We start from the raw sequence: 26,234 nt of genomic DNA, 5'->3' as shown, positions 1-26,234 counted from the left end.
TGGCGGCCGGGGGCCGACACCGCCCCGCCGGGACGGGACGGGACGCGACGGGACGGGGACGGGACGGGACCCGTGTGCGCTGCGGCCCGTTGCGCCCCGGGGCCGGCGGCTGCCCGCGGCGGAGCGGGGGCCGCCCGGGAGCTGCACGCCGGAGCCGAGGCCGGGAGCGCGCCACGGGGGCGATCAGCCTCGCCGGGCGCGTCTCCGCGCCGCTCCGTGCGCAGCCGGCGCCTCGGCGGGGCGGGACAGGGAGGGGAGGGGACGGCCAGCGCCTCGCCGCGCAGGTGGGCGGGCAGGGCAAGGCTGGGCAGGGCAGGCGGGCGGGGTGTCCCAGCGCCGTGCCCGGGACAGGCATTACTCAAAAGGAGGGAGGGGGGGGGGAAAAAAAAAGAAGTAATTAAAGTCGCCGCTGCTGCGCGCGGTCCCACCCTCCCCACCGGCCGGCTCCTCTGGCAGACGGGAGGGGACAGCGGGAGACGGCCTACCGCCGGGACACGCCACCTCCGCCTCCTCCGGCACCGCCACCGCGCACTCGTTCGCTCGCCGCGGCAGCACCGACGGCGGCGGCTCCCCCTTTCCCGCGGACCGCCGCGCACCATGGCCCCCGCAGCCCCCCGCCTCGTCCTCGGCCTCCTGGTGAGTTGGGTGCGGTGAGCGGGTGAGCGCCCGGGACAGCGGAGCCGGTCCGCGGCGGTGCGCGGCCGCGCAGCCCGCTCCCGCACTTGGCCGGTGCCGCGGAGGAGCTTTTTCTCCGCTCTGTTACTTGCTTGACCGCGGGTGCGCAGCGCAGAGGAGAAACTTTAGAGGGGCCGATCTCTGGCTCTTGATTCCCAATAAGCTTTTCCCGGGGCGCGCTCGGTTGCGGGCGCAGGAGCGGTCGCGCAGCCCGCGCCCCGCGCAGGGGATCGCGGCGGCTGCGCGGCCCCCGGGGCGCATCTCGGGATGCCGCAGCCGGGGTTGCTTCGGCGAAGGGAGAAAACCGGTTGGGTGGTAGGCTGGATTTCGGACTGGTGGTCAGGTGGCTTTCGGAGTGTGCCGTGAGCTTACGCGGTGGACCCGTGCTCCGCTCGTTAATGCTACTTCTGCTTATTCATAGAAAAAAAAAAAAAATCGCAGTTCATTTTATGTAAATGTCGCCCCTCTGCCCCTCCGACGGTTGTCCCTTTTCCATGGAAAGGGTTGTGCGAATGGTGTGGAGCGTGTTAAACTCCTCTGGAAGAGTTGGCTGTGCATTGAACAATCTCGGCTATTTCCTTTACCTCGACTTTACTGTATTTGTGCGCAATTGTCAGCTACAGAAAGGCCATTGGGGAGAGCGGGGGAGTTCTCTCTCTCTCTTTTTTTTTTTCATTTTTTAATGGATGAGTGAAAGTGATTTGTCTTTTGTTTCTTGCCCCCTTTTTTCTCTGTTAACATTGCGTTCACAAAAGAGGGCATATGATCGTTTGAGCCTGAAAGAAAAATACTCGGTAGTGTTGAAGCACTGCATTTATTATTTTTATATTAATTATATATGTACATTTTAATGAAAGTGTTACTATTCCAGACACTATGCATACCTGCCTTTGCTAGGATATTAATAATAAAACCCAAAGAAACCCAAACGAGTTTACTCATACAACTAATTAAAAAAAAAAGTAAAAGAAATTCCACTGTCAAATAGAAAAAAAACCCCAACACCCAAACCCAAAAAACTGCTGAAGTGTCTTCTTTGAAGTGAAAGGACATCACAGCTTATTTTTACCTTGTGTTTCCTTATGTATTGATATCCAAGAATAACTACTGTATACATTTGTTTAACTCCTGAATAGTTAGTTCTTCGTGCTGACATCAGACTAGCTTGGCATTACTGTTTCGAAATTAGATGTCACTGATTCTTAAAATATCTTAGAACAATGTAATGAAATTGTGTGATTTTAATAACTTAAAGATTAATACAATGTCTGTGAGGAGAGAGTGTTTTGTTAAGTGTCTGTTAATAAGGAAGGTGCCTGCTAGTACATAAGCAGGGATATTTAAATTGTTTTATATATACTTTTTTATGTCTGTATATGTAAGGAACTGTATGAAGAGCTTTTATGATGCAGACACAGCATTTAAATTGCTTTAATGCAATGATTAAATTCCACATTTCAACTTGATTTTTTTAGCTGATCTTAGTTTTTCTAAAGTTTCCTAATGTCTTAAAGATTTCAAAATATTTTTATTTGAAAATTTTCTTAATAAGAATCACAAGTCGTTTTCAGAGTTTCCATTTGCTATTTACTTCTTTATACCTTTAATCCTAAAGGTATGTGCAAAATAAAAATTACTTTCCTTTTTGCTAGACTTTCATCCTGAAAGAATAAATGTGCTTAAAAGGGTGAATACATTTATTTGCATTTCTCTGTTTCTTTGTTTAATTGGCTGTGTGATTTTTGGATTACAATTTTAAACATCTGGATAGAAACTAGGCAAGATTTATATATATATATACACACAAACATATATATATAATCTGAAGTCAGGATTTAATTGCTTGGTGCTAAGGAAAATCTTTGTACCTCCATATGATTCTTTTTATGAAAAGGTCTGGTTATCTACTACTCATTTGAATTTTGAGGAGGACCCTATTTTGTAACTGGTTATATGGGAGTGGACTGTTGTGATACACAACATTTTATTTATGTCATATCTAATTACTGAAGCTAGATTTAATTAGTTTGTTGAGAATGTACGTTGAAGATGCAAAGTGATATGTAAGTGCAAGTGTCGTCATGTGGTTTTAATAAGACACTTGCCCCTTTAATGTTAAGCATCACCACAGCTCTACTGAACTGAGTGTTGATGGATTGAACCTTAATACTTAGAGGCCTGGGACCTAAATTGGCCAAGAGTGCTACTGGAGGGAGTGCACAGCGAAGCTGTATTTTGTCTTTCCACTGCTAAAGTAATAGTGTAGGTGAACTCTTCTAGTCAAAGGGAACTCTTGCTGTTAACATCAGTGCTGCTGTGATTTTAGGAAAGCAACCACAAGCCACAGACAGATCCAGGAGCAGTAGTCACATCTTGTTTCCATCTTGAAACTTTACATGCTATGCTGCATAGTACCTGAATTTTTAGCTGAAGAGTGCTTTCTGTGCTGTTTCAATGGCTTGTCTTAACAAACAAACCAGAGGCAGCTTCATTGTCTGTAGTTATTATTCAAAATACCATGTAATTATTATTTTTTTTCCTGATTTCTTAATTTGTTTTCTAGGTACTGAGTTTGTGCTGCGAAGCTTGCAAGAAAGTAGTTTTTCGTGTTCCTTCTGAGCTAGAGGCTGACACGTTAGTTGGCAGAGGTGAGAAACTGCGAGATGCCTATCCTAACAATACAACATTTGCTGGAGATGCTGTTAACAGCGAAGGAGACTTTTTTTTTTTTTTTTAAATGGAATGAATGGATGACTGGACAGCCAGTTAAACAGCTGGATCAGCCTTTTTATGAAGGATACGCCCTATGTTTATTACGGATTTGAACACTGTCTCCGTGCGTCCATTTGACTTTTGCGCAAACGGCTATGGTCAGCTTTCGGTATTTGTTTTAAAACTAGAATGGCAGAGTTTAGTGTTTTCAAAATGTGGAGTCTAGGGCTTAGTATTTAAATAAGTGGCTTAATATTCCAAAGTGCACCCATAACCCAGAGAGTCATATGAAGAAGTCAGTAAGTCATTTGGATAATGGAAAAGAGAAAAAAAAGAAGACAAAACCCACACAAGCAAGCACACAGAAGCTGCTGCTCTCTGAAACGTGGCTGTGACTTCTCAGCAGTGCTGAGGCATTCAGGGCACGCACGGGGACAAGTTGCAAAGGTGTCCTGCGTGCACGTTTGGTTGGGAGAGCACTCCTGTCTGACTGGATGGTCTGTCTCGGTTTAGGGCAGTATGCCAGTGACTGAGAGAAATAGGGGACACCAGAAAACATCCCACTCCTTTTTTTCAGACCAGTCTTTGAAAGGTGTGGCATAGGAGCTGCTACAGGGTTCTGTGCTGCCCGAGACTGAATTTGAGGATTCAGAGGTGCCCTGTGTGAGTCCTAAGACAACAGAGAAGGACGCTTCAAGTCTGTGATCCTAATCCACTTTCCTACAGAAGGAACAAATAAAGTGGATTGGTAGTTCTTTACAAGTGCTCAGAAAATCTAGCTTTAAAAATGAAAGTTCATTACTGTTAAATTTTAGTTTACTACTGCTGTTTAAGTATTCAGCATGTTCTCAGACTTCAGCATTTCTCTGTGTAAATAAACTTGATTTATATAAACCCAAAACTTCATGTTACTACAATGCTGTGAAAGAAATTGTGTAACATTGACCTTAAAACTTTTTTTTTCCAAACATTTAACAAAACCTTTATAGCTTGAATGACATTACTTAAACATTTATTGAGAAAGCATAATATATTTTGCATTGATACAAGGATCATACCTTGACAGTAAAATGAGTCAGAATTTTCCTGGTGGTTGTAAGGTTTTTTATATTTCTGATTTATGCAATGTATATGAGAGGCTATCAAAAAAAAAAAGGATCCCACAAAGCTATAGCTAACTGAGCATAACGTCGACTTACATAACCATCAGAAACAAAATCCCTAGTCTGGTGTCTTTGAAAAATGCAATGCTGTAATATGCAGCAGTATGAGACACCTTTAAACAAGACAATGATTCTCTCTTCAATACTGAATTTTCATTGTACATATTGACAAGGGAGAGGAGTCACTGCTGCAGTACTATAGAAAGTCTAGGAAATAGACTGAGCAGTTAAATAATAATTAATAATTGAGCAGTTAAAGACCTCAGAAAAGGAAGGAATCACGTCATATTTAAAATTATACTTCTCATCTGTTCTTGCATTCTTGAAAGAGAAATGAAATTTAGTTTATTGAAAATATCATCTACATATATGGGGTAAAATTCTGAATCTACTCTACTTGGGGAATTTTGCAATCAGCTTTCATAGAGCAAGGCCTCATCCACTATGATATCATTGAAGGAGTTCTGAAAAGTTTTGATTTTGAGAACATGACACTGACACCTCTTGTACACTGCAAGGGTCATTTGTCTAGAGTTTAGGTCCCTGGCCTTCGTCTCTTTCACGATGCCAAATCATTCTTGCTTAGTGCTGTGGTCCTATTGCAGTTCTTTATGATTATCCTGGTTTTGTTTTTTCTCCAGCTGTAGTGCTGAATTACTCATTGATGAACCAAGTTTAGAGAAGTGCATTAAAGTTTACTTTAGCCACAAGTGATAGCAAATGCAGTGAAAAAATACCTGAGAAGTATGCTGAACTTACCTGGTACTTCTATAAACTGCATGACATTCTGTCTTGTTCATATTAAAAAAATGCCCATCATTTGTTCCAGAGTTAGTCTTTATCTCTCCCATCTGTCTGCCTCATAATTTAAAGGCCTTTGTCCTCCCAAGACTATTAAATCACATAGGACCAGTCACTGCTTTCTTCCGGAGGGCAAAATTTCCAAGATGTAGTATTTCCATTGGGCATTTGCATTAATCATCACTGATTCTGTGGGACACAGAGCACAAGGCAAATGTAATAGCTACTGATCCAATAATGAATGTGTCTGCAATGTTTTTTTTGCATTTGAATGTATTAGTTCATCTGTGATGCTTCATAATTTTACCAGTGTAATAGTGTCTTGAAAGATATCCATGAAGCACCCATGTCCTTTAGGAAACACTTATAAATGCAAGAGTGGTAATTCATGTAGACTCGGTCAAATCTGAGTGCATAAAAGGATTCTAGAATCTCTTTGTGATGCTGAAATACTGAATGACCAAGTTTTTGAAGACTCCCGTGTACCAGTAAATACAGTTTATAATTAGGGAACGTGTTCTTGTTTGATGAAGGTTGTTATTGTTTCACTGTTTGAGTATTGTCTGAATGTTTTTTCTTACAGTTGATTTGAAAGAATGCCTTCAGTCTGCAGAATTTATCAGTTCCAGTGATGGGAACTTCAAAATTTTAGAGGATGGTTCTGTGTACACAACATCTGCTGTTTCTTTGTCTGCTGAGAAAAAAACTTTTACCATATTACTTAAAGACATTCAAGAACATGTACAAAAAAAAATACATGTTAGCTTGGTGGAAGAAGAAAAAAAGGTGAGCTGCTAATTTCAAGATAGCTTACTTATTTGAAATGCTGTTTCACAGAGTACAATTTCGTACTGGGTAACTATAGTTGAATTTTGGAATTCAAATAATCAGGGAAAGCACTCTGGTGTCGAGTATATTTTTGTTCAGTGATTGTTGATTACTGTGTCGCCTAAGTCAGAAGACTTCATTTCTGAAATGGGAGATGCTAGCAAGGAGCTTAATGAAGGATGTCAAGAATCTTAAAAGCCATGTTTGAGGAATCAAAGCAGATTTTATTTGTGGAAAGTGTTAAAATGAATGAAAAAACTCTTGGAATACTGTCACAGGCATAATCAGAAATGAAGACCTTGGAAAAACAAATGGTCAGTGGAAAAACTGGAGCAGAGGGAAAAAAGTTGAAAGATGCAGAGCAGTAGTTAAGCAAAAACATATACAGTTAAGAATATATGAATACATTCTTACCTGTCTTTTTATCTTCTAGACCCAGACACAGAAGACCAGGCATGCTAGAGATACGGTTCTCAAGCGAACCAAAAGAAGGTGGGGCCCTATCCCATCTGTTATGATAGAGAACTCACTGGGACCTTTTCCACTGCAAATTCAGCAGGTATATTTTATACAGATCCTAATTTTATGACACAAGCTAGTTTTGTATGTAACTTTCATGAAAAAAGAAAAAAGTGAGCTCTCTTGATGCCATTCCTGAATGCTGTTATTCCTCTGTCTTGTTCTGTCCTGTTCATTGTGTATCTTGTGATCTTTTAGCTGAGATAACTTGCAATCATAGTTGTTGGGGTGAACTGAAAACACGCAAAAGTTGTAAAAAGTAGAGAGGTGTACTATCAGAAGAGAGCTCTTTGGCCTGTAAATCAGTGATGGGTGTAAATAAAAAAAAAAACAGCAAACAACTCCCCCATGAAACGTTGCCTAGAAAAAGGTTTTGTAGACGCAGAGTGGGGAAAATCATAGAATCATAGAATCGTCTGGTTGGAAGAGACCTTCAAGATCATCGAGTCCAACCATTCGCCCTGCACTGGCAGGGTCCCTAAACCATATTGGTCAACACCAAATCTACACGGTCTTTAAACACCTCCAGGGATGGGGACTCCACCACCTCCCTGGGCAGCCTATTCCAATACTTCACAACCTTCTCTGTAAAGAAATTTTTCCTGATATCTAACCTAAATTTCCCCTGGTGCAACTTGGGGCCATTCCCTCTCATCCTGTCATTCATAACGTGGAAGAAGGGACCGACCCCCATCTCCCTAAAACTTCCTTTCAGGTAATTGTAGAGCGATAAGGTGCCCCCTGAGCCTCCTCTTCTCCAGACTAAACAGTCCCAGCTCCCTCAGCCGCTCCTCATAGGCCAAGTAAAATCTTACCTGCATGTCTGCAACCTTTCTGGAGCTCAAGGTGTATACCTGTAGCATAGCATTGAAGACTGAGTATGGCCTATATTATTAGGAAAGGTACTTACTGTAAGAAAACAGGTAGGCGTGAAAGAGAAATGCAAGAAGTAAAGTTATCATAGATCCATCTAGCCTTCACTAGATTACAGAGTGGCTGGTAGCAGATGTGTAGAGACGTGTAATAACAGAGTCTGTGCAGAGCAATCATTCTTCTACTAATCTTACCTTCCTGACTTCGGGTGTTCAGTAGGTAAGGAAAGTATTTGGGGAGGAGAGTGTTTATAAATAGTTGACTGCTAATGTTGCCTCCTTGGTGCTTGTAATGAGATGCAGAGAGGCTATCTGAATTGGCATATCTTTGGACTATACCCTAGGTCGTCTCCCTCTCTCTCTCTCCCCCTACTTCCTTCCCTCTCTCTCCCCCCCTTTGCTTTTTCTTCTCTAGTTGCAAACAACATTATCAATGAGTGCACTAAACCCAAAATCTCTTTTACAGAGACAGAAATAATTAGCCATCTGTATCTGACTGTGCCTTCCTTGTATGTGTGCTATTCTAGAGAGATTAGATTTCAAAATATTTTTTTTTTATGCACACTGTCATTTCTTTAATTGTTCAATAGTCCTAAACATTTCTGAATTTGAATTAACTACCCCTTCTCATGTACACACATTATGAAGGAAGGCAGTTACATGGCCAGATGTTTCCCTATTCTGTGAAGTTTAAGCTGCTAAAGAAGTAGAAGTAAATCAAGTTTTGTGTTTGTTTTTTGAAGAGTTCCTGCTTATGCTAAATATGATCATGAAAAGTGGGGGGAATGTATTAGAATGCTGCTGCTGTTTTTTCCTAAAAATGCATTCTTTATAGGTCCAGTCAGACACAGCTCAGAACTACACCATTTATTATTCTGCGAGTGGACCAGGAATTGATCAAGATCCAAAGGGTTTGTTTTACATAGAAAGAGAAACTGGAAATATCTTTGCTACTCGTGCAGTAGACCGTGAACAATATCCAAGCTTTCAGGTACAGGCCTAAATTGTGTATATATAATTAATTTTTATTTCTGTCATGCATATATTTGAAAGCTGAGTTAGAGAGGAAACTGTGAGCAGACAAGATCTGGAATCAGCTGTTCCATGTAACATCTTTGGTGTTGGAGAGAGGAAATCAGTGATAAATAAAGAAATAGCTTATCATCTAGATCTTGAGAGTAGTTTTACTTTTAACTGCTTAGACTCTAATTACAGCATAAATGTAGTGAGGTACTGGATTTGCATCACTTCTGGAAAGAGTTTGAAGTTATCCCAGAGTTTTTCAGGGAAGGTTAAAAGGTCTGCATAAAAACAAAATCATGAGAAACTCTAGACGGCTATGGTTTTTTGAGCTTCTCTCTCAAGCTGTTCGCTTTTGTTATTTTTGTTAACAAGGTACACTGCTCTCTCTACTGGCTGAGAAGTGTAAGAAGGCAGTTAGTAGAAACAGCTCCTAAGCAGTTAGGTAATTTGCAGTACCTGTTACTGCGTATTTTTAGATTGTGTTGGAATGGGCAAGTAGTTTTGCTGTTGTTCTTGGTTTTGTTCTAAATAGCAATATTTACATCTAAATTTTTGGTAAGTCTGAGATTGCCTCATAGACACCTGGAAAAAATGTATTCAAGAGGCTTGGAAAAAGTTTTTGACAGAGTTGGGGGGGAAAAAAAAGAAAGTGATTCAAATACTTATAATGTGAGGAATGGAAAGGGGAGAGATTGGAAAGTATTTAAAGGTGTTGTGTTGCTGTCATCGTTAAGATATCGGTCACTTCCCCTGCCATGTGGCTGAAGAGGCTTACTTGACAGACTGTATTTCACTTTATTGACTTCTCCATTCAACTGAGAGTGTAGTAATAATTCATGTTGCTTGAGCATGAAGCACATTACTGAATTTATGTCTTTCAGATCATTTGCTTTGCAACCACTGCGGATGGTTATTCACCAGAGGTACCACTTGTGCATACAATCAGGATAGAGGATGATAATGATAATGCCCCATATTTTACACAGGACGTTTTTGAGTTTCTTGTCCCTGAGAATTCCAAACCTGGTAAGAATTGTTTTAAATCAGTGAACACAGTTGCCACTCCTCAGCTTGGTTATGTACCAGTATGACTAGGTGTAATCCTGCCTTTTAATCAATTTCAGTGGGATTTCCTGAGGAACATTTCTTTACAGCAAAGGCTGAATTTGCAAAGAGCAGCTCAAGATGTCTTAATGATGAGAAATTCCAAAATGCCATCTCAATCATAGAGAGAAGTATTGTGTAAAAAAGAAATTTTTAAAAACTGAGATGATTCAGTGTTCCTAAAAAGATGTATGAGCTTCAGAACATTATTCTTTTCATTTTGTCCAAAATCATCTGTTTCCATAAAATGTTTTGATTGACAGAACAGCAGTTTTTAACAGATTAGTTTCCTAAACAGGTAAATCAATGTTATTCTAAGGTGTAAAATGCCTTTGATTAAGCTCACAGTGCTTCTGCCCATACCTGTAAAAGGCAGGGATTTGCCTGTTGCTGACGTCACGTGTCTGTGCAACAGAGGACAAAAGCAGAGAGAAGGATGGTCCCCAAGAGAATAAGGAATGTAAAAGCCATGGCTTGCCATTCCCTCGCTCATCTCCTAGGCTAGGGGTATTGGAGTGAGGTAAGCCTAACTTGCTTCACAAAAAAGGAAGCAAAACATCTTGCCCTTCACCCCTAAACACCAGTTGCATTTCATTCTCTGAACTGTTGTACTTCTTACTGGGTGAATTACTGATCTACAGTGAACTTCTAAAACCACTTGGGCTGTAGGGATGGAGTACAGCAGCATTCCAGAGAAGCATTACTGCAGTTTGAACCCTGTTAGAAAGCACCGAATCTCCCCCTCATCCACCCTGGCAGCTCCTTCTCAGCTGTGTTTGGGATGCTCAATTAGAAGTCACGATCAAGACCACTACCTGAAATCTAAACTTTTAGTATTTCTTTTGATTCTTCTTTGTGACAGCTCCAATAATTACAACTTTTTCTGAGGAGAAAAAGTAGCCAGAGGATTAAAATAGACAATTTTACACTTTTACTGTATTTTCACTACTTTTTACTGTGTTTTCAATGTTATTTTCATTTAGAGCTACATGACTGAATAGCTGTTTTCATGTATCTAAATAAGAAATACCTGTTCAAATAATATTTGATTATTTAGAGATTTTTCTGGAACTAAAAATTGTTGTGTTTCGTTCACAGGTATAATTGTTGGAAAAGTGACTGCAGAGGACAGAGATGAGCCTTACACTCTGCATACTACATTGAAATACCGCATTGTGTCACAAAATCCACTGCTACCCCCAGCATTTTCTTTACATGGTGACACAGGTGTCATTTCTGTATCATCACCACAGCTGGATAGAGAGGTGATCTTTCCCAAAGCATCTTTAGCTGTCATCTAGGGCACACCGATAAGCTTCTTAACTCTGAATTGCTGGCATGGGAATCACCAGATAAATAATTTCTGGTACCCTTTTATTGTGTCCCTGTCTAAGGAGCTTTGGAAGCTTTCCAGAGACCTGTAATTGGTCCAAAGAGTTTCTGCATAGATCTACCGTATTCTGGCTAATCTTGTCAGGGGACCTGCTGCTGCTCTCTTACTTGACCTATGGATTGAAAATCCTATGGATTTTTATTCTTGCTCTGTTCATGGATCCCATGAGGCACTGTTTCCTCCTAATCAAGCTCCATTTGAGGTGCTTCTTGCCTCCTTATAGGGAAGATGAACCAGCTTTTCTGAAAGTAGTCAGTCATCCTATATTCAACAGAAATATCTCAAAAATCTGAAACCTAAACAGTAATATAACATTTCCTAAAATTGAAGTGCAAACCATTTATTCTTAGCAGCTAGCTTTCAAGTAAATAAGATGCAGGGGGTTTTAGTTTTTATTTTATTTGAGTTTGATTTTTTTTATAAAATATCATGTGAGAGATTATTTACACTAGAAAAAATGACAGACGTGTATTTCAAAATAATATTTCTAGCATAAGACAGTCTAGAAAAAAACACTGCTACAGGCACATCTTTTTTGAGGATAAAAAGAGTCATATTCTGGCACACTTACGTCTCTTCATGGCAGAAAATCGGCCTTAGCAATGTGTTGCAAAATTGCGCACTTGCGGGTACACTGCTCAACTTCTTTAGCAAGAGAAAAGCCAACTGTGAGCATCGCCATGAGTACTAAGGAAACAGTCACAGTGACTACTGAGGGAAGGAAAGCTTTAAAAATGAGTCCTCTGCTTATCTTTTAAAGGTAAACTTAAGAAGTAGAACAGGAGATCTCTTTCCTCCGCCTGAGGAACTTAATGCTACTTCCAGGCATTTGGAAAGGAAGTTAATGTCTTGATTTACAAACTCTTGTTTTGTACCCAGTCCCCCTGGTCCCCCTTCCCTGGGTTGTTCAGGCATTAATAAGGCTAAAAAAAGCTGTCTGCTATTGTGACTCAAGTCGGGGATTTAAGTGGGCTGCTTATCAGTGATCCCTCTGGAACTGATAAGGGCACTGACTCCTTCCATGTCAGACAGTGCCAAATGGCAGACACTACCTTGTCATGTGTAGCCCAAACAAAGGCTGATGGCAACACCATTTCTGGTCTTCCTCACTGAAGTAAGAGACATGCACTGAAACAATTCACCAGCTGGAAACTTAAGGGAATACTCGGCCGCTCCAAAGGGGAGAAATAGATAGCAGGTTAAAGTGCATGATTTGCGTCTTCCAGAACTATGTGTTGGAAGATAAAGCTGACATTGTGAGCAGCTTTATTTTATACAAAATACAGCATACAAGTTATGAACAGATCCTGATTTCAGTGCTGCTTAGCCACTGAAAAATATTTTACTTGTTTTCCTTTTGGACCTATAGGGAAAAAGCCCCAAATCTAATTGCCTCATTTTGTAGGGGAGCACTGAATTTGGAGCAGGGTTGGGCAAAGGGAGTAAAATATTTTATTCTACTCTTGTGTGTAAGTATGTGATTAAAAAAAAGTATGTCAAACTTCTGTATGCTTTTATTCATCTTTTCAGCTGGTACCCAGTTACACTTTGTTAATTGAAGTGAGAGATATGGCAGGTCAGCCTTTTGGTTTGTGCACTACAGGAACAGCTGTCATTAAAATTGAAGATACAAATGACAATGCACCATGCTTTAAACAGATGCAAGTAAGTCTTCATAAATGAAATGTCTGTAAAAAGGTAAAAAAAAAAGGTAAAAAAATAATATTGCTATTTTTATCCGCTTTGTAATTTCGTGATGGGCAGTCCCTCAAATATGAAGCCTAATGCCCTGAGACAGTTAATGCCACTATAGACGTTTGAGAATGCCCTGTTGGTTGTTGTGCTGTTTGGTAGCTAGACCTATTGGTATATTAGTTGTTTTGAGTCATTTGCCTTTTGTCCATTGGGAGAAAGCTGACCTGAGTCATTCGTTCACTTCTGCTGCAATGCATAGTCTTAGAAATTCCATAATTTAACCACCTTCAGGGAGGGGACAGATTCTCTCCTAAGCATTGTCATGACCTCATTACCATTTGACCAGCTTTTGGCTACTTCTGTGTGCAAACGAAAATGTTAGTGTCGGTGAAGTAGATGCAAGGATTTTTACTGAGATTTTCTATGCTTTTCCAACTTTTTTTGTCTTCCACAGAGGTATAATTTAAACCATTTGTTGTTCACCAATGGCTATAACTCAGCCTTAAGTCTTTGCTTATTGTAGCCATCTGAATTATTCAAGACAGAACATATGTCTCAATAACCATATATACAGCTCAAATACCACAGGAGATTTTGTAATACGAGATTTATGAAAAATAATTCATTATCCATGAGGAATACATGTACTTTATCCTTTCCACTCACTGCTGTAGAATATATAAGTAATACTAATTCAGAATAACTCTTACGTGGGCTTCTTGAGTTTGTACAACACAGCTCTTCAAAAAGATAAGAAAATAAGAAAAAGCCTTTCATCCTTAGCCATCCAAGTAGAGATGTATTTCACCCTTCTTGGCTTTTTTTCAAGTTCTTGTGGGTTTTTTTAATATATATTTTTTTATTTTTTCCGAATGCCTTTTCTAATGCTCAGCTTGATTGTGTTGTACACAAATTAGCATCTATAACTGATGTAAGTGAGGGGAGCTGTGCTAATTTACCTTTCTTGGAAAGAGGATTCTAGACTTAATTATGTCAGTGACAGTTTGCGTACAAAGGAGCTGAGATTTCAACTGTGCTGGCAGGAAAGGTTAACCGTTTCACTTAGGGTGTACGGGACGAGTGGGGGAAATATGGTAATGCATGAAAAGAAAATAAATGATAACAACAGCTTGGTAAATTGACCTCTTGTGTTTAAGTAGTCTTATTTAAATAGTGTTCTTCAGTCCTGCATAGTGGAACAGTGTTCTCTGATTTAAATTGATTTTTTTTTTTTTAATACTCTAAGTACGAAACACGAGTGGAGGAAAACAGAGTGAATGTAGAAATACTAAGAGTCTCTGTTGTTGATCTTGATGAACCTGGTTCACCTGGCTCAGGAGCAGTGTATGAAATTATAAAAGGAAATGATGATCGGTCCTTTGAAATCACAACAGACAGAAACACAAATGAAGGAATACTGTGTGTTGTTAAGGTAAGTAAAAATTGAAGCGTTAGAGGAAAATTCGTGTGTCTTCAAGTGTTGCTTTTAAAACCAATAATCTGGAACGCATTCAAAGAGTATCTCTAACTATCATGCTTTCTTCCTGATCCTAACTCTCTTCTAGAGCAGATCGCATAATGCGCTGCAAATGAGGCTTGTGTGTGGTACATAACCTACAAAACTCATCTTCCAGACTACTCCTCAGTTTTGTGTGTGCGGAATTTAAGAAATTCCCTTTGGTTTGTCATTCCAAAAGAGCTTGATGCTTTTGCCTGGTTCCGCAGTTGGAGTTGTTTAGACTTAGGGATGTAACTGAGGAATGCTTCATGGCTGAGTTTTTAACAGGAATGGAGGCGCGGCAGAGGAGGGGAGGGATGAGCACCTCCTCCATTCTTGTTCTCTCTGAGAGTTGATTGAACTTACTAACTTAGCATAAAACTCTCCAGGTTTTTTTTTGCAGGGTAGTGAATTCAAGTTTGCTTTTCTGGGGTGTGAGGGGGTCCGCATACACAAAAGACTATGTGTTAGTTCAGTTACTTGTTATACCCAGTACTTTAGAGATGTGAGGTGGAAGGACCACTGTAACTGTACTCCAGCATGTCCCTTTGCCTCTTCATGCTGCTTTTGCATTATCTGTTAAAACTACAATAACTGGTAACTTCTAAGGAGCAAAGAAGATTAATATTAAAATTTTAAGATGTAAATCATAAGGGTAGAGATGACAGTTAAATTTGAGGTTTTTTTATTTATTATGGTTTTTGTTGCTGGTAACCATTAGAGCTTTTTCTAAAGCTGTGTCCCTGCTATACTAACCCATTTGAAATTTCTTATATTTAGTGTAATGCTGTAGTAGAGTAGAGAGTATTATGACTTTAGGATATAAATCGCTCTATTAAAGGCATACGATGACTTTGAAGAAGCTGTCTGAAGAGTAAATGGTAGATACTGATCAACGTCACAAGTTCAGATGTATTTGCAATGGGTGAAGTTTTACTTGGAAATAAATGTAGGCGCTAGCAAGAAGCGTGATTGACTTGTGCTGGAAAGGAAATATGTGTGACATAAAATAGTGGCCAACTGGATATGGGAGGAGATGCACACCTCCCTGTCCCCATTTCATTCTTATCTCAATTCTATTAGTAATTGACTATCAGAGTATTCATCTAAAATTTTGCAGTGGTGCTGCTTACCTTATTAGGAGTAGTTCCTCAGGTTCTTTTCTTTGACTAACTTAGAACTTAACGTTTTTCTTTAAAATTATGTCCCTTTATTGTGTCTCAAGCTGGTTATTCCAGAAGAATAGCTGACTTTCTTTGTAAATAGATGTGGTACAGTTTTATCTATTTCATAATTGGGCAGTGAAAACAATACCAAGTTTTGTATTGATTTGAAGGAGAAAAACCAACACCTCACCTTTGTTACAGGGACTGGACTATGAAAATGCCAAGCAAAGGATCCTCGTGATTGCGGTCAACAACGAGGCACCCTACGTGCTGGCGCCACATTCACAGCAACTTTCCCAGAGCACCAGCTCTGTTACAGTGCATGTCCTGGATGTGGATGAGGGGCCGGTGTTTAAACCCTGTTTCTTACGCCTAGAGGTTAAAGAATGCGAGGAGATTGGGGCGAATATTGGGAGATACATAGCAGAAGATCCAGAAACTGGAAATAGTGAAGGCATATGGTATGAAACAACCTTATCTACTAGTTTATTTGGAGTACAGCTGTATATGTGTGTGTGTACATACACACACGTGAGTGTATATGAATACATGTTTCTATATGTGTGTGTGTACATACACACACGTGAGTGTATATGAATACATGTTTCTATATATGTATGTGTATGTATGTATATATACATGTGTATGTGTATATATGTATATATACATGTGTATGTATATTTGAGATCTTTAACTAAACAAACAAATAATTTTTGACAGCTACCGGATACCACCTGGCCAATGTAATTGGATCAGCATAGATGAAAAATCAGGTGAAGTCAGAACCATTAAAGTCTTGGACCGAGACGTAGGAGAAATGAGACGAGGTCAATGCAATATCACCGTCCTTGCAATAGACAGGAGTGAGTACTAAATGTTGGCAGTATTCTTTGGCATCTGTCTATAACAGATGTTTATGTGCAAATTAGTGTCGGGACAGCTATACTGGTTCAGATGAGAGGCCTGCTAGTCCATTGTCTTGCCTTTGGGATAGCTCTATCAAATGCCCAGGAAATACTATACAGCAGGGAAAGCATTTAAGAAGTTGGGACAAATTCTCAATGTTTTCAAATGTTATCTGCTCCTATCTAAAATCCTTTGTTAAGTTTAACTTGAGAGATTTTCCTGTAGATTTTATTCCTTTTATTTCCTATTTTTTTTCAAGTGGTAGCATCTGGCAGCTCTGAAGTTGACAACAGAGAAAGTAGAGAGAGAGAACGTTTTGAAAAAGAGTTGTTGACCTTGCAACTCTTACTGTTTCCTCCTCTGTTTGACTTCTTGGTGTCTTGCTTTTGGAATCGCTTAATTTAAAAGGACCTCTAAGAATAGCTGTATTCATTGCTGTATGTTATTGCACTCTTGGTCATTTAGGTTCTGTAGCAGTGTTCACACTGTGTGTTGCTCAGGTGTCGAGCTAATATAAATTACTCTGATTGTAAAGGAACGGGTTGTATGCTCAGATTCTCATTCTAAAACAGGCTTTGATTCTGATTCAATGTGAGTGATTGCCTATTCTTTCTGATTCATTTAGGTATATGCATTTATTGTAGAAAAGGACATAGTTTTGCCTCAACAACATTTAGGCAAGAAGATTAAATATACCTTTCACTTCGCAAATGCTAAATGTAGCAAATGAATTATCAAGGAAAAATGTTAGGCTTATAGGTCACACTTTTAATTCTAAAATATGTATCTTACATTAAAAAGGAAAAATGGACTGCCTTTATAAATCCAGTGGCAGGATTTAGTTTAAGCCTAAGTACTCAGTGAGAGTAAAGAGCAAACCTTTGGAAGCTGCTTTACAGCTAAAAATTCTAACTCTCTCCAAAGCTTGCATATTAAAATTAAATGTAAATAATATGAATTTAAATTGTTTAGAAGTTCTGTTGCATATAAACATGATATATGCACCTGCAATCAGGTATCTCTAAAGAAAGTTTTAAAAAGTAGACTTGATGTAATTTCACTGGAATGTATATACAAGCATTGACCATTCCTTTATTGGAAAAAATGTAATTAGGAGAGAGCTCATTCACTGCTTGCATGTAAACTTTGGTGACATAGTGTGTGTCACTGCTGAATCCTCCTACAGCTTGTTGACTCAGAGGGAAGAGGACAGAAAGAAACCCACTGTTCCTGAAAATGTTTGTGTTCTCAGGGGAAGTGAGGGTAGGGAAAGTGTAATTTATTTTCTCCTTGCAGAAGTAAAAAGACTGGAGACCTTCACTTTCTGCTTTTGACTCTAGGTTTGGCTTAGCCTCCTTTACCTCTGATTTATGAACTCTTTTTCCTCTCATCCTCCTCTTAGAACAGTACCTGTCCCCACTCAGATACACATGCTCAACAAAATGCATTGTCTGCCCACAAAGAATATGGAGCTCTGGGAGCTGTTGATCCATTCTACAACCAGCTGAGCAAAGAGAAGCAGCCAACAGAGAGTTGTGGAAAGTCCCTCTCTCTTTTTGGCTAAATCAACAGCTGCTTTCCACCTTACTTCTGAACTTGGACATTGCAGTTGATGATACTTCATTGTGAAAGTTTGAACTAGAAATAAATATGTAAATGTTAGAATTAAGTGCTAAAAGTAGTTATTTTTACCTTATAGATGGCAAAACAGGCACTGGAACAATTCAGGTTGTCATCCAGCCTGGGAACAAGAATTACCCACGAATCACTAAAACCGACTATATAATGTGCAGAGACAGAAAGCCAATCTGCCTTACTGCACAGGATGGCGATGAGTCTCCTTACAGCACGCCCTTCGTATATCGCATAACTGACCGTAGGTTGGCTGCCAGGTGGAAGATAAGTCGGCACAACGGTATGTTAAGACTTCCTCCTCCTCGCGTAGCTGCAGGTCACCAGAGAAGGCTTTGCTACCTCTGCCTGGGGTGGACTATTGGAATAGATTGGATGAATGTGTGTTTGGAACAGCTAAAGTATTCTTTATCTTAACTGTCCTGGGTTTGAAACAGTTTGGAGAAGTTAAGAAGGTGACACTGTTGGCATCACAAAGGCAAGGAGAAGGATTTTATATTCTGCCTCTTACAGAATAGAGAAGAATCTGTCCCCGGCATTCTTGGGTCAGCAATCAGCTGCCATCTGAAATTATGATGTAAAAAGATTAGATGGGAGAACAAAAACCAATGTAATGTATTGCATCAACACCTCTGGAAAAGGAGGTATACATTCATAATTTGTAAGGAATTTAAGAATGAAATGGCTGATACTCCAAAGAAAAATACAGCGTTTCTTAGGCTGCTATTATGGTGGAAAACTGAAACTTTACCTAAAATTGATTAGAGGCTGACTAAAAAAAGTTGTGTCAGGTTTTTTTTCTTAGTGCTGCTGTCAGCCAGCACGTTTTTGATAAAACTGAGCTGAGTGAAAGAAGACATTAACTGTCTCCTTTAATATATTTATGGTAATTTTTATAATTTTGATATAAGTAGGTAAACAATTTATTACCAAAGAAATCACTGTTTCCTAAAATTTGCTGATATAAAAAGTTATAGCCAATGGTGGTTTCCTGGTGGGTGTCAAGTGATGGCACCAAGAGCAGCATGTACATTTGCTACTATATTGTCATGAATTAATTAGCCTGAAAAGAGTCTGATTCTGAAGTGGTGTATCAAATATTCACTAATGAAAGGCAAAAGACAGCAGAGTCTGAGAGCAAAGACATCTAAGAGTTTCAAAGTTTATATTAGGCAAATTGAAAAAACACTTTAGATGGTACATGTAGTTTCATATACCTCATCATAAAGCAACCATTATGTACATCAGTATCTATCTTGTACGTATTTTTTACAACTAACTTCTTTCACCCTTTAAAACATGTAATCACTAATCATTGCTGCTAAGCTGGGCAGCAGACTAAATGGATTTTACTTCCCATTGGATATAGCCATTTCCACTGAATATAGCAGTAGAGCTAAAGAGTGGAAGAGGTATAAATTAAGTTTACAATTAATTATTCCAATCACACCACCAGAAGTCCTTTTAATAAATGTCAGTTCAGTTGATGGTCTTTACTAGTAAGCCCAAATAGTGTCATTTATTATAATGAACTGAATTATAGAATCATAGAATCATAGAATGGTTTGGCTTGGAAGGGGCCTTAAAGATCATCTAGTTCCAACCCCCCTGCCATGGGCAGGGACACCTTCCACTGATTATGTTGCTCCAAGTCTCATCCAACCTGGCTTTGAATACTTCCATGGATGGGCAACCACAACTTCTCTAGGCAGCCTGATCCAGTGCCTCACCACCCTCAGAGTGAAGAATTTCTTTCTTATATCCAATCTCAATCCACCCTCTTTCAGTTTAAATCCATTGCCCTTTGTCCTGTCACTACACGCCCTTGTAAAAAGTCCCTCTCCAGCTTTCCTGTAGGCTCCCTTTAAGTACTGGAAAGCTGCTATAAGATTACCCCAGAGCCTTCTCTTCTCCAGGCTGAACAGCCCCAACTCTCTCAGCCTGTCTTCATAGGAGAGGTGCTCCAGCCCTCGGATCATCTTCATGGCCCTTCTCTGGACCTGCTCCAGCAGCTCCATGTTCTTCTTATGTTGGGGGCCCCAGAGCTGAACACAGTACTGCAGGTGGGGTCTCATGAGAGCAGAGGGGCAGAATCGTCTCCCTTGACCTGCTGGTCATGCTTCTTTTGATGCAGCCCAGGATATGGTTGGCTTTCTGGGCTGCCAGCGCACATTGCTGGCTCATGTTGAGCTTCTCGTCAGCCAACACTCCCAAGTCTTTCTCCTCCAGGCTGCTCTCAATCTGTTTTCTGCCCAGCCTGTTCTTGGGATTGCCTGACCTGTGTGCAGGACCTTGCACTTGGCCCTGTTGAACTTCATGAGGTTTGTACAGGCCTGCCTCTCAAGCTTGTCAAGGTCCCTCTGATGGCATCCTTTCCCTCCAGAATATCGACCACACCACACAGCTTGTCGTGGTGTCGGCAAACTTGCTGAAGGTGCACTCAATCCTACTGTCTATGTCACTCACAAAGATGTTAAACAAATTGATTAATCAACTTCAGAGTTTCAAATCATACGTTGTCAGAATTCTGTATAAGAATTGCTTTTTCAATTCTGATATTTAAAAGGTGCTGAAAGTATCAATCCTTCCAAGATGTAGTTTCTTGTCAACACATTTAAGCTAGCTTTAAACCAGCTGACCTGTATCTGGTAGCAGTATAGCTGTAATGGAATGGAAGATTGTGATTATGATCGCATTCATGACAACAGAGTTTCAAGTATTGTTAACACTAGGTCCGGTTTTGTCTTTTTTTTACAGATAATTCTGTGTATCTCTCACCAAAGGATGATACTCCATTTGGGGTATACGATATTCCTGTAAGTGTGACTGATAACGGAGGAAAGGTGGGAGAGCACAACATAAGAGTCAACTTCTGTGATTGCCTTACCCCAACCGAATGCGATGTCAAGTCCCGTGAGCTTTCTGCTGGAAACGTTACTCTTGGCTTATGGGCCATCCTTGCAATGATCTTAGGATCACTCTTACTGCTGCGTAAGTACACTTGTTCATTTCATTTGAAGTGCAAAACACTTAATTTTAAAATTACCTGGGAGAACCTGATTCAAACTTGTTTCAAGCATTTTTCTTTTTATTTAGGCAGTTGTGTGGCCCTCATCACTGACTTAATGTACCTGCTCTATTTGTATCGGTAGCACAGGCTTGCTCTCATCTTGTACTGTAGCTACTGTGTGTGGATTTTTGTTTATTCTTTTAAGTACATTTTATGTGAGAAGTTTTGTGTGTTAATGTTGGCAAAGCCAAAAAACTTGCATTCATGCTTGAACTGAAAGATGGGATTTGTAGTGCTCATCAGATCTTGTCCTGAGGCGAGAATAGCGAAGTTTGTTTGTGAGTTTAGAGCTGTTTTGGAGGTCCACATTTCTGTTTGTAGGAATGCTGAAATGAATTTCCTAGAGCTTTTTGTGACCTTTTTTGTGTCATGCATTAAAACGTGGAGTATCTGAGACTCTGGATTTCAAAAGGGATTTTACAAGAGCCAGCCTAGCGTTGAAGGACAAATTGGATACTTCTGTGACAGACCAAACCCTTGAATACATGTTGTGTTCCTGGAGTTGCCCAAAGACTAACAAAGTCTTAGCACAGGAATGTTGCCGTTAACCGTTGAGGTGGTGGCAATGATACGTAATAGCAAAGCCAGGTCATTTTTTTATGAGAATCAAACATATTCTGACTAATGACATCTTTAAAGTAATCACCAGAAGACATGCTACAGTAATAAATACTTAAGAGTTTGGGCTTTTTTTCTTTCTTTTCTTCTTTTTTTCGGTTTTTTTTTTTTTTTTTTTTTTTTGATAATGAACAACCTATCTTGCCCCTGTTCAGTCTCAGGTAGCTGTTCTTACTCAGGTAGACAGAACACTGGGACCTGCACATGTTTTGAAGGTTAGACAGATCCATGTTTTATATGAACAAGGCAGGTACCCAAATTAGTAATATAGCCTGAAGGTGAAACTTTCAGATGCAGGGACACTCAGTAGGGGGACTGTGTGAAATGTCAGCTAGCTTTTTGTCACTACCCCTTGACTGCGTCCAGTCCAGATAGACCCACTATTTTCTTGTGGCTAGGTTTTACCCTGTGTATCCTCTGCTCATTGCTGTCATGAATGTCTTCTTCCCATCTGTCAGCATCAGGAGGTGACCCACTGGAACCACTGGTGCAGATCTTGCTGACAGTTGATAGCTGGAGAAGCTAAATGAGCTTGAAAGAGGCTCTTGACCAATTTCCACGGAAGTTTATGTGTTGTTCAGAGATCGGATTTCTCAGTGGGCAGTTAGGCAGAACTGTTCTGTTCTTCATGGGCTTCTTTATACTTAAGCTATCATCTTGAGAAGGAAAGAGTGGTTCTCTCAATGAAATGCTTAGTCCTTTGTTTAGGAGAGGTATTAGTTGTTCATGATTCTTTTTTGCAAAGTCATTTCTGGCTGAGTCTCCATAACAACACAAAGTAGTATTGTAGGAGGAATAAGCTGAATACAAGGAATCAAATAAGATTGTTCTGTAACATAATGCTTGAAGTCCTCCAGGGTTCTGCTGACCTCTTCTGTGAACCAGAAGTTTCTGGTATTGAGACCTTTAGCTTGCGTATTAGTTCCTTATAATATAATTTGACATCTTTGTATGCATACATGAAAAATGTTTTATGTTCAACCTTGTTGTAGGCGTAAGACATGATTTTTCACCTGGATTTGGTCTAAACTTTTTATTACTGTGAAATTTTTCAGTCCTAGTGTTCTCATAAAGGATGCTTACATTTCTTTCAGGGAAACCAATATACGTTTTAGGAGAATGAAATCGTTCAACAGTGTAGTGAAAACTCCATATACTCTTTGAAAAAATGTATATATATGTACAGTTTAGAGTATGGGCATTTTTGGAAATAAATTGCTTTTTAAACTATACTTGATGCTTAGGCATTTAAAAAGGCTAGTACAACAAAATTTGTTATTGAACAGAAGTAAATACTGTTATGAGGTAAAGTTCATAGCATCTTCCTGACTTATTTCCTTTCCATAGTAATTCTGATCACAATCTGTGGCTGCTGTGGCTCTGGGGTAATGCACAGGCATGTGACTGATGATTGTGCCAATCACAATTTAATCATTTCAAATACAGAAGCTCCAGGAGAAGAAGTGATGGTAAGTTGCCTATTTACTTCAATGTAGAAACATGTAATTAAGTTAGCCATAGCATTTCAATTTGAGAACAGGACCAGCTGCAAGTACGAGATTTAGTAAAGGAAATAAGCAGTAAACACAGGGATCATTAGATGCGCTTTGCTATTTAACAAGAATTTGAAAATTCTTACTTTAGGCAAAGTTGGTAGTACTATATATATTTAAACATAACCTGTAGTTGTTAGCCTGGCTGCTTAGAATTCTTCCAGACTTTTAACTATTCGGTTGGAACTTTCAGGTGAATATCTTAATCAGTTCAGTTATTTTCAACAATGAGATTAGACAGAAGTTTACTGTTTTGCCTATGTTGAATGTGTGTTTATGGCAAAACATTATTGCTTTTCTTTGGAGAAGGATTTTTAAATTTAGCAGATAGTCATTGTAAATTACAGGAGCAATTTCTGCCCTTCCCCTGAAAAATGACCCCAAATACAGTTGATTTTTGAGCTAGGGGAAAAAATATAATTGAACAGTCCATGTTCATGAAATATGTTCTTGCTTTTGGCATCTAAACTTAATTTAAGATTCAGTCTACCATGAACATAGTCCAGCACAGGACTGCGATCATACACAAGGACTTAGCTCTTTAGATTCTTCCCCTTCTCTTCTGTCCCCTACCCCAGACTTTGCCCTGCCCAAGAAAAAATTAGTTTAAAAACCATGGAGTTTACTTCACCTTGAAAACCAAGAAGCCCTAATGGTGACAAGTGTCAAATTTCTCGTTGCCTGTGAAGCATAATGTAGTGCCATTGTAAACTGATAATGTCATTTTTAATTTGTGGTCTCATACCAGTTTTTCCAAATTTCACTCAGTATATAGACTTAATGTGTGAAAAAGCAGAATGAAACTTAAGCATATGACTGTTTGTCTGGCTTAATGGGTTACAGGTTGTTGACTTTGAAAACCAAGCATTATTTTTACATGATAATTTAAGAAACTAGCATATGGATAATAGTACAGCTTTCATTGGGATATAGATTCAGGTTTTGAATCTCGTATCATATTTGACTGCATTCTCCCCCGCCCCATTGTCATAGTATCCTTTCCAAAAACCACCTACTGATTTTCATACACTGAGTACTAAGGATAGCTTTTTGTTCAAAATATCACAGTGCAAAGTGGGAGACTTTTCGCTTTTCAGTGTTGACAGTTCCTGATTGCTGTTTCATCTTTTGAATTAAAAAAGAAAAAGAGTTAAAGAAAAAAAAAAGGTAAAGGTATCCATGCTACTGCATCTTTTTTTAGGATCAAAATATAATTCCTCTACAAAATACAAATGATCAAGGAGGGTATGGAATAAAAACAGGAGAGCAACAAACATTTGAAATGATAAAAGGAAGAGGGCATACCTTGGAATCAGTCAAGGGAGGTGGACATCAGACTCTGGGATCAGTTAAAGAAGGAGGAGGACAGCCTGTGATGGATACGTGTAGATATTCCTACTCAGAATGGCATAATTTCACACATCCTCGTTTAGGTGAAGTAAGTATTCTGAAACTGGCTTTTTTTTTGAGTGTAGATTACAGTGAATATATACAGACTTTCAAAGGAAGACATGTATTTGTGCTAGAAAGGTGGCTTTCTGTTTCTGGTTTTATTTTGTTTTTCCTCTCCTTTGCTCCCTTGCATCCCCTTTGGAATATTGCCGTTTCAAAAAGTCACCCTTTACATATTTTAGACATAAGTGTAAATTACTTTCTTTTCTTGGCTTAGACTACAGGCAGTATGCTATTTTTTCATTTAGAATATTTACTCATTTATAATAATTACTTTACTCAAGCTTTTGTGAGCTTTTCTGACAATGTCTGTTTGCTTTTATTCTAACTGCTTGCTTTGTACTAATTTAAACCTGGTATTTATCTTAGCAATGGTGCAGGAATGAATGTACGGCATTAGAAATGTAGTTACTCCATGCTTTGGAGGTCAAAAACTCTCGCTACTTGCCTAACTAGTTACGTGTAGACCGGTCTTTTAATTTTGAGTGGATTTTAGTTGCTTGACAGGTTATTTAAACAGGTTCTTCCTCTTTTATTGTTACATACATGATTAGTAGAAGTGATTTCTTTATTAAATACTTTTATTTTGTAGTCTTAATGATATAGACCAATCATGTGCATTTTTTGTATGTAGGAATCCATTAGAGGACACACTCTGATTAAAAATTAATCAATGAAAGGTAAATCAAAAGAAATTATTTTTATGCAATATGTTTAGGATAACAATTTAAGAAAATGATAAGGTGTGTTCTCTTCCCATGCAGAAGGTGCATCTATGCAGACAGGATGAAGAACAGAAGCATTCTGAAGATTATCTCCTTTCATATAACTATGAAGGAAAAGGATCCTTGGCTGGCTCTGTAGGCTGCTGCAGTGATCAGCAAGAGGAAGAGGCACTTGACTTCCTAGATCAGCTGGAACCCAAGTTTAGGACATTAGCAGAAACATGCGTAAAAAGATAAATGTGCCTTTCACAGTTCTGAAAAAAACTGTAAATAAGTGGCTGTCTTACTTTTGTGATATTAGGTATCTTGGAATTGGTAGGGGAGAGGTTTGTCAAAATTAATATAGACTGATGAGAGTGTAAGTAGCTCTTACTTTAAATCTACATTTTTTTTAATCTCCGCTAGACACATTCCATCAAAAATAAGGGATTCAAAATATTTTTTCTTTAGACTCTTAATATAGTAATGCTAGTTTCTACTTAGATTACGTTTATGTTCTTTGTAATGACTTAAAATGCAAGACTTGGTGTTGTCCTTTTAATTAACTGTTCAGCTTCAAGATTTTGTTGTATTTGGCATTGGAGAAGGAAAGCTTTTTAACTCACTGTTTCTTTGTTTTCTTTTAATTCTGTAGAAATGAACCAAAAAACATTACTTATGGATATCAGATACCATGTTAATTTTTAACTTATACAAACTGAGATACAAAACAGTTTTTCGTTTTTCACATTAAAAATACTCATGAATACATTAAGAAAAGTTTATATTTTGATTGAAAATTAAATATATTTTGTATATATGTAAAATAATATTCAAAAATATATTTTTC

At 39.1% G+C, this 26,234-nt stretch overlaps 1 protein-coding gene across 2 annotated transcripts; it reads left to right on the top strand.

The window, feature by feature from the left end:
• Positions 1-597: 597 nt before the first annotated feature.
• On the top strand, positions 598-25,642 carry DSC1 (desmocollin 1). 2 transcript variants are annotated; one of them, XM_086609247.1, is made up of 16 exons: positions 598-636; positions 3,239-3,323; positions 5,935-6,137; positions 6,619-6,738; positions 8,406-8,561; positions 9,475-9,619; positions 10,796-10,962; positions 12,621-12,755; positions 14,032-14,217; positions 15,651-15,910; positions 16,170-16,312; positions 18,055-18,270; positions 20,745-20,978; positions 23,023-23,144; positions 24,430-24,666; positions 25,445-25,642. In XM_086609247.1, exons 1-16 carry the CDS (start codon positions 598-600, stop codon positions 25,640-25,642), a joined length of 2,646 nt encoding a protein of 881 aa, XP_086465373.1. The 2 variants fall into 2 exon arrangements, with proteins under 2 accessions (XP_086465373.1, XP_086465372.1); XM_086609246.1 differs by having other exon boundaries at positions 6,613-6,738.
• Positions 25,643-26,234: the final 592 nt, after the last annotated feature.

The sequence above is a fragment of the Tauraco erythrolophus genome, chromosome 3 (assembly GCF_009769465.1).
Source record: "Tauraco erythrolophus isolate bTauEry1 chromosome 3, bTauEry1.pri, whole genome shotgun sequence".
Lineage (NCBI taxonomy): Eukaryota > Metazoa > Chordata > Aves > Musophagiformes > Musophagidae > Tauraco > Tauraco erythrolophus.
This window is presented reverse-complemented; position numbering and strand designations above follow the sequence as displayed.